We start from the raw sequence: 8,429 nt of genomic DNA, 5'->3' as shown, positions 1-8,429 counted from the left end.
GAGAGTAGAGATGAGAGAGTAGAGAGAGATGAGAGATGGGGGGGAGAGAAGGGAGAGAGATGGGAGAGAGAGAGTAGAGAGAGATGAGGAGAAAGGGGTGTAGAGAGCGATGCGAGATGGGGGAGAGAGAGTAGAGAGAGATGAGAGATGAGGGAGAGAGAGCGATGAGAGATGGGAGAGAGCGGGGCAGAGAGAGAGATGAGAGATGGGGAGAGAGAGTAGAGAGAGCGATGAGAGATGGGGAGAGAGTAGAGAGAGCGATGAGAGATGGGGAGAGAGAGTAGAGAGAGCGATGAGAGATGGGGGAGAGAGAGTAGAGAGAGCGATGAGAGATGGGGAGAGAGAGTAGAGAGAGCGATGAGAGATGGGGGAGAGAGAGTAGAGAGAGCGATGAGAGAGATGAGAGATGGGGGAGAGAGAGGGCAGAGAGAGTGATGAGAGAGAGGACAGAGAGAGGGCAGAGAGAGAGATGAGAGATGAGGGAGAGAGAGTAGAGAGAGATGAGAGATGAGGGAGAGAGAGCGATGAGAGATGGGAGAGAGCGGGGCAGAGAGAGATGAGAGATGGGGAGAGAGAGTAGAGAGAGCGATGAGAGATGGGGGAGAGAGAGTAGAGAGAGTGATGAGAGATGGGGCAGAGAGAGTAGAGAGAGTGATGAGAGATGGGGCAGAGAGAGTAGAGAGAGCGATGAGAGATGGGGGAGAGAGAGTAGAGAGAGCGATGAGAGAGAGAGAGTAGAGCAAGCGATGAGAGATGGGGGAGAGAGAGGAGAGAGAGCGATGAGAGATGGGGAGAGAGAGGAGAGAGAGCGATGAGAGATGGGAGAGAGAGAGTAGAGAGAGCGATGAGAGATGGGAGAGAGAGAGTAGAGAGAGCGATGAGAGATGGGAGAGAGAGAGTAGAGAGAGCGATGAGAGATGGGGGAGAGAGAGTAGAGAGAGATGAGAGATGAGAGAGAGAGTAGAGAGAGCGATGAGAGATGAGAGAGAGAGTAGAGAGAGCGATGAGAGATGAGAGAGAGAGTAGAGAGAGCGATGAGAGATGAGAGAGAGAGTAGAGAGAGCGATGAGAGAGAGAGTAGAGAGAGCGATGAGAGATGAGGGAGAGAGTAGAGAGAGCGATGAGAGAGATGAGAGATGAGAGAGAGAGTAGAGAGAGCGATGAGAGATGAGAGAGAGAGTAGAGAGAGCGATGAGAGATGAGAGAGAGAGTAGAGAGAGCGATGAGAGAGAGAGTAGAGAGAGCGATGAGAGAGAGAGTAGAGAGAGCGATGAGAGATGAGAGAGTAGAGAGAGCGATGAGAGATGAGAGAGTAGAGAGAGCGATGAGAGAGAGGAGAAAAACATCAATTGGATAGGGAGGGAGAGCGTGAGAGCTGTGTTTGTGGATGCAGTGTGTTTCACTGATTCTGAGTAATACTGATGCAAATAGATGGAAATGGGATTTGGACACATGAACAAACACAACGCTTTAAACACAATAACAGCATCACAGACAGACAGGACCAGCTACGATAAACCCCCAACACCAACATGGAACAGTATTGGTCTACAATCAGAGGTTCATTTCTTCTTCGTTCAGTTAAACGGCAGGGCCAGACACAGTGACGTACCGCCAGGTCTGAGCAAGCCCCTGTCATGGCTTAGGACGTGTTCATATGCCATCTGGGGAGGGGGATCCCCCCCCCTGCACCACCCCTGTCTTGCGGAGGCTGCTGGTGTGTGAGGGTACGCCAGTGACCATGAAGTCCACCCCAATAGGAAGGATGTTTGCCGTACCGTGGTCACATGAAGGTTTTCAAGTGGCCGTGCCGCACCCTGCTGTGATGGAATTCCAATGCTGCCTGAACGAGAATTACTGGTGTGTGTGTGTGTGTGTGTGTGTGTTGACTTAAAGCTGTGGGCGTTGTGCAGCCTGAGTAATGATTAGATTTTGGTCCACACCCAGGCTGTATTCCAAATGACTCCTTATAACCAGAGTAGTCTAGTCAGTATCTCTGGTCAGTAGTCTGGTCAGTATCTCTAGTCAGTATCTCTAGTCAGTATCTCTAGTCAGTATCTCTGGTCAGTATCTCTGGTCAGTATCTCTGGTCAGTATCTCTGGTCAGTATCTCTAGTCAGTATCTCTAGTCAGTATCTCTAGTCAGTAGCTCTAGTCAGTAGCTCTAGTCAGTATCTCTAGTCAGTATCTCTGGTCAGTAGTCTGGTCAGTAGTCTGGTCAGTAGTCTGGTCAGTATCTCTAATCAGTATCTCTAGTCAGTATCTCTGGTCAGTAGTCTGGTCAGTAGTCTGGTCAGTAGTCTGGTCAGTGGCTCTAGTCAGTATCTCTGGTCAGTAGTCTGGTCAGTAGTCTGGTCAGTAGTCAGTATCTCTTGTCAGTATCTCTAGTCAGTATCTCTAGTCAGTATCTCTGGTCAGTAGTCTGGTCAGTAGTCTGGTCAGTAGTCTGGTCAGTAGTCAGTATCTCTTGTCAGTATCTCTAGTCAGTATCTCTAGTCAGTATCTCTAGTCAGGATCTCTAGTCAGGATCTCTAGTCAGTAGCTCTAGTCAGTAGCTCTAGTCAGTAGCTCTAGTCAGTAGCTCTAGTCAGTAGTCTAGTCAGTAGCTCTAGTCAGTAGTCTAGTCAGTAGTCTAGTCAGTAGCTCTAGTCAGTAGCTCTAGTCAGTAGCTCTAGTCCGCAGTCTAGTCAGTAGCTCTATTCAGCAGTCTAGTCAGTAGCTCTAGTCAGTAGCTCTAGTCAGTAGTTCTAGTCAGCAGTCTAGTCAGTAGCTCTAGTCAGCAGTCTATTCAGTAGTTCTAGTCAGCAGTCTAGTCAGTAGCTCTAGTCAGTAGTTCTAGTCAGTAGTTCTAGTCAGCAGTCTAGTCAGTAGCTCTAGTCAGTAGTTCTAGTCAGCAGTCTAGTCAGTAGCTCTAGTCAGTATCTCTGGTCAGTGGTCTGGTCAGTAGTCTGGTCAGTAGTCTGGTCAGTATCTCTAGTCAGTGTCAGTATCTCTAGTCAGTATCTCTAGTCAGTATCTCTAGTCAGTATCTCTAGTCAGTAGTCTAGTCAGTAGTCTAGTCAGTAGTCTAGTCAGTAGTCTAGTCAGTATCTCTAGTCAGTGTCAGTAGTCTGGTCAGTAGTCAGTATCTCTTGTCAGTAGTCTAGTCAGTATCTCTAGTCAGTGGCTCTAGTCAGTAGTCTGGTCAGTATCTCTAGTCAGTAGTCTAGTCAGTGGCTTTAGTCAGTTGCTCTAGTCAGTGGCTCTAGTCAGTAGTCTAGTCAGTAGTCTAGTCAGTAGTCTAGTCAGTAGTCTAGTCAGTATCTCTAGTCAGTAGTCTAGTCAGTAGTCTAGTCAGTAGTCTAGTCAGTAGTCAGGATCTCTAGTCAGGAGCTCTAGTCAGTAGCTCTAGTCAGTAGCTCTAGTCAGTAGCTCTAGTCAGTAGTTCTAGTCAGCAGTCTAGTCAGTAGCTCTAGTCAGTAGCTCTAGTCAGTAGCTCTAGTCAGCTCTAGTCAGTAGCTCTAGTCAGCAGTCTAGTCAGTAGCTCTAGTCAGTAGCTCTAGTCAGTAGCTCTAGTCAGTAGTTCTAGTCAGCAGTCTAGTCAGTAGCTCTAGTCAGCAGTCTAGTCAGTAGTTCTAGTCAGCAGTCTAGTCAGTAGCTCTAGTCAGTAGTTCTAGTCAGTAGTTCTAGTCAGCAGTCTAGTCAGCAGTCTAGTCAGCAGTCTAGTCAGTAGCTCTAGTCAGTAGTCTAGTCAGGATCTCTAGTCAGTAGTCTAGTCAGTAGCTCTAGTCAGTAGCTCTAGTCAGCAGTCTAGTCAGTAGTCTAGTCAGTAGCTCTAGTCAGTAGCTCTAGTCAGTAGTCTAGTCAGTAGTCTAGTCAGTAGTCTAGTCAGTAGTCTAGTCAGTAGTCTAGTCAGTGGCTCTAGTCAGTAGCTCTAGTCAGTAGTCTAGTCAGTAGTCTAGTCAGTAGTCTAGTCAGTATCTCTAGTCAGTATCTCTAGTCAGTAGTCTAGTCAGTAGTCTAGTCAGTAGTCTAGTCAGTAGGTTCAACCAGTCAGTAGTCTAGTCAGTATATCTAGTCAGTATCTCTAGTCAGTACATAGGGAATAGGTTCAACCAGTCAGCAGTCTAGTCAGTACATAGAGAATAGGTTCAACCAGTCAGTAGTCTAGTCAGTAGTCTAGTCAGTACATAGAGAATAGGTTCAACCAGTCAGTAGTCTAGTCAGTACATAGAGAATAGGTTCAACCAGTCAGTAGTCTAGTCAGCAGTCTAGTCAGTACATAGGGAATAGGTTCAACCAGTCAGTAGTCTAGTCAGTAGTCTAGTCAGTACATAGGGAATAGGTTCAACCAGTCAGTAGTCTAGTCAGTACATAGAGAATAGGTTCAACCAGTCAGTAGTCTAGTCAGTACATAGAGAAAAGGTTCAACCAGTCAGTAGTCTAGTCACTACATAGAGAATAGGTTCAACCAGTCAGTAGTCTAGTCAGTAGTCAGTATTTCTAGTCAGTATCTCTAGTCAGTAGTCTAGTCAGTAGTCTAGTCAGTAGTCTAGTCAGTAGTCTAGTCAGTAGTCTAGTCAGTACATAGGGAATAGGTTCAACCAGTCAGTAGTCTAGTCAGTATCTCTAGTCAGTATCTCTAGTCAGTATCTCTAGTCATTACATAGGGAATAGGTTCAACCAGTCAGTAGTCTAGTCAGTATCTCTAGTCAGTACATAGGGAATAGGTTTAACCAGTCAGTAGTCTAGTCAGTACATAGGGAATAGGTTCAACCAGTCAGTAGTCTAGTCACTACATAGAGAATAGGTTCAACCAGTCAGTAGTCTAGTCAGTACATAGGGAATAGGTTCAACCAGTCAGCCAGCAGAACCAGGATGTCACACTGCAGGTGTAGGCTTTTGTTCCAGTATGACACTTATACACCTGATTGGTTCAATGTCCACACTGAAGACCCTGATGAGTTGACTACTTTGAAAATGGTGTTTCTGTATTCGGGTGGACCAGTAGCTCTACAGAACCAGTATCTCTCCTGAACCAGTAGCTCTACAGAACCAGTATCTCTCCTGAACCAGTAGCTCTACAGAACCAGTATCTCTCCTGAACCAGTAGCTCTACAGAACCAGTAGCTCTACAGAACCAGTATCTCTCCTGAACCAGTATCTCTCCTGAACCAGTAGCTCTCCTGAACCAGTAGCTCTGCAGGACCAGTAGCTCTACAGGACCAGTAGCTCTTCAGAACCAGTAGCTCTACAGGACCAGTAGCTCTACAGAACCAGTAGCTCTACAGAACCAGTATCTCTACAGAACCAGTAGCTCTACAGAACCAGTAGCTCTACAGAACCAGTAGCTCTACAGGACCAGTAGCTCTACAGAACCAGTAGCTCTTCAGAACCGGTAGCTCTTCAGAACCAGTAGCTCTACAGAACCAGTAGCTCTACAGAACCAGATCTCTACAGGACCAGCAGCTCTTCAGAACCAGTAGCTCTACAGAACCAGTAGCTCTACAGGACCAGTAGCTCTACAGAACCAGTAGCTCTACAGAACCAGAGAAGCTCGAACTGCTCCCCAAATGTGTACCTACTCCTTACTTGGTGCTATTGACCAGGGCCCACACATACACAATAGGCTCTCTGGTCAAAAGTAGTGGACTATATTGGAAACGGGGCCATTTAGAATTCAGCCCTGGCCTTGTGCTAGCGGTCTTCTAGACTCACGCCGCAGTAGACGTCCTTGTTGAAGACCTGTGGTGGCAGAGCGGCGGGGTTTCCTGTCTTCTTCCTCATCTCCTCTTTGATCTCTGACCCCTGGGTGATGTCCACCGCCTGGTACTTGATCTTCTTAGAGTCCAGGAAGGAGAAGATCTGGCTCTGTTGTTGCTTTAGCTGACGGGAACAGTAGAAATAATATAGAACAGTAGTAATACTTTTAATATTTTGTCATATGGATAATTTATTTATAACAGTGTCTGCTTCCCAAATGGCACCCTTATCCCTATAAAGTGCACTACTGTTTAACAGGGCCCATAGGGGTGAATCAGAATCGCCTATAGAAGGATATTGTAAAAAAAAAAAAAAATTAATGATCTATACTGTAGCGGTACAGTGTAACTTAATATTCTGATTATTATAGAGGTCGTAGTTTACTATATAACTTAATATTATAATGATTACAGAGGTCGTAGTTTACTGTATGAGACAGTAAGAGCTCCAACACATTCATAGTGGAGCTCAGGGACGGTGTGACGGTATCTCAGATTACGAGTTCTGATCTAGGATCTGTCCATGTAATCTAATTCATTGCGTTGTGAAAAAGCACAACTGATTCTTAAATCACCACTTTTACTCTGAGACGCCTGATAGCCTGCTTACGGTTGGTTCCGTGGTCCACGGAAATCTGTTAGCGTGACAGAGGCAGGCCGAGTCGGGAGTGGCCTGGTAGGTGCAGCCAGGAAAACGTTTACATTTGAGTTATTTATCAGATTCTCTTGCCCAGAGCGGCTTCCTGTCATTCATATTAAGCTAGCTAGGTAAGACAACCACAACTCATAGTCAGTACACAACTCTCGTCGATAAAGCATCAGCTAAATCAGAGATAGTAAGTCAGAGCTAAGTAAGCCAGAGCTAGTAAGCCAGAGCTAAGTAAGCCAGAGCTAAGTAAGCCAGAGCTAAGTAAGCCAGAGCTAAGTAAGCCAGAGCTAGTAAGTCAGAGCTAGTAAGTCAGAGATAAGTAAGTCAGAGATAAGTAAGCCAGAGATAAGTAAGCCAGAGATAAGTAAGCCAGAGCTAAGTAAGCCAGAGCTAAGTAAGCCAGAGCTAGTAAGTCAGAGATAAGTCAGAGATAAGTAAGTCAGAGCTGGTAAGTCAGAGATAAGTAAGCCAGAGCTAGTAAGTCAGAGATAAGTAAGCCAGAGCTAGTAAGCCAGAGCTAAGTAAGCCAGAGCTAGTAAGCCAGAGCTAGTAAGCCAGAGCTAGTAAGCCAGAGCTAGTAAGTCAGAGATAAGTAAGTCAGATATAAGTAAGTCAGAGATAAGTAAGCCAGAGATAAGTAAGCCAGAGCTAAGTAAGCCAGAGCTAAGTAAGCCAGAGCTAGTAAGTCAGAGATAAGTAAGTCAGAGATAAGTAAGTCAGAGCTGGTAAGTCAGAGATAAGTAAGTCAGAGCTAGTAAGTCAGAGATAAGTAAGTCAGAGCTAGTAAGTCAGAGCTAGTAAGTCAGAGATAAGTAAGCCAGAGCTAGTAAGTCAGAGCTAGTAAGTCAGAGATAAGTAAGTCAGAGATAAGTAAGCCAGAGCTAGTAAGCCAGAGCTAGTAAGTCAGAGCTAGTAAGTCAGAGCTAGTAAGTCAGAGATAAGTAAGTCAGAGCTAGTAAGCCAGAGATAAGTAAGCCAGAGCTAGTAAGACAGAGCTAGTAAGACAGAGCTAGTAAGAGAAGTACAAGTGTTAGTCCAAGAAAGTTGATGTTCAGTTCGACTTCTTTATATCCCTCAGCTAAAGAGGCAGAGTGGTGAGGTGGATGCAGGTAAATGAATGAGACGGGTGAGAAAACATACCTCTCTGGATCCGCTCACACTGCTGAAATACACCACGATAGACATGATACCTGATGATATCTACTGCTACAAAATATCTATATAATATGATCCAGTTAAGTTTGTGATTCAGTGGAGAGTGTGTGTGGAGTGTAGACTGCTTCAAGGTGTTGCAGCAGACAAGGTGAACAGGTTTAAACATGGCTTACCTGTTGGCCACACCCCCTGGCTGCCGACCACTCCTGTTATGTCTATTCCTTGCTATTGTCACACACACACACTACACACACATTACACAAACACAGACCCAAGCACACACACGCATCACACAGAGACAGACAGACAGACAGACACACATAGACAGACACATAGATAGACACACATAGACAGACACATAGATAGCCACACATAGACAGACACACACACACACACATAGATAGACACACACAAACACATAGATAGATAGACACACACGCATCACACACAGACACACACACACAAAGAGAGAGAGATATATGCCATTGAGCACCTCAGAGAATGTTTTGTCTTAGGTCTGAAGAGATGCAGACGCTGTATACAGTAGATATATACAGCCTTCAGAAAAACCATTTGACTTTTGTCCACATTTTGTTGTTACAGCCTGAATTACATTGAGATGTTTTGTCACCACCCACAATACACCATGATGTCAAAAGTGACATTATGTTTTTACAAATTTGTACAAATTAATTTCCAAATGAAAAGCTGAAATGTCTTGCGTCAATAAGTATTCAAGCACCATGTTATGGCAAACTTAAATCAGTTCAGGAGTAAATATTTCCTTAACAAGTCAAGTAATAAGTTGCATGGACTCACTCTGTGTGCAATAATAGTGTTTAACATGATTTTTTTAAATGACTACCTCATCTCTGTACTCCCAC

The 8,429-nt window shown here is 45.1% G+C and overlaps 1 protein-coding gene across 1 annotated transcript in view; it reads right to left on the bottom strand.

Moving 5' to 3' along the window:
* The window catches only part of zgc:153284 (uncharacterized protein LOC751696 homolog), a 10,778-nt gene extending 3,070 nt beyond the window's left edge, over nucleotides 1–7,708 (bottom strand). The window contains exons 1-2 of the mRNA XM_065008551.1: nucleotides 7,531–7,708; nucleotides 5,698–5,865 (exon numbers count right to left, since the gene is read on the bottom strand). Coding sequence (XP_064864623.1) covers nucleotides 5,698–5,865; nucleotides 7,531–7,575 — 213 coding nt within the window. The 5' untranslated portion in view covers nucleotides 7,576–7,708. The remainder of the gene's footprint in view (nucleotides 1–5,697; nucleotides 5,866–7,530) is intronic.
* Between the last annotated feature and the right edge of the window lie 721 nt (nucleotides 7,709–8,429).

The sequence above is a fragment of the Oncorhynchus nerka genome, linkage group LG24 (assembly GCF_034236695.1).
Source record: "Oncorhynchus nerka isolate Pitt River linkage group LG24, Oner_Uvic_2.0, whole genome shotgun sequence".
In the NCBI taxonomy this organism is placed as follows: Eukaryota; Metazoa; Chordata; class Actinopteri; order Salmoniformes; family Salmonidae; genus Oncorhynchus; species Oncorhynchus nerka.
The sequence above is the reverse complement of the archived record's forward strand: the minus strand, read 5'-3'. Positions and strand labels throughout refer to the sequence as shown.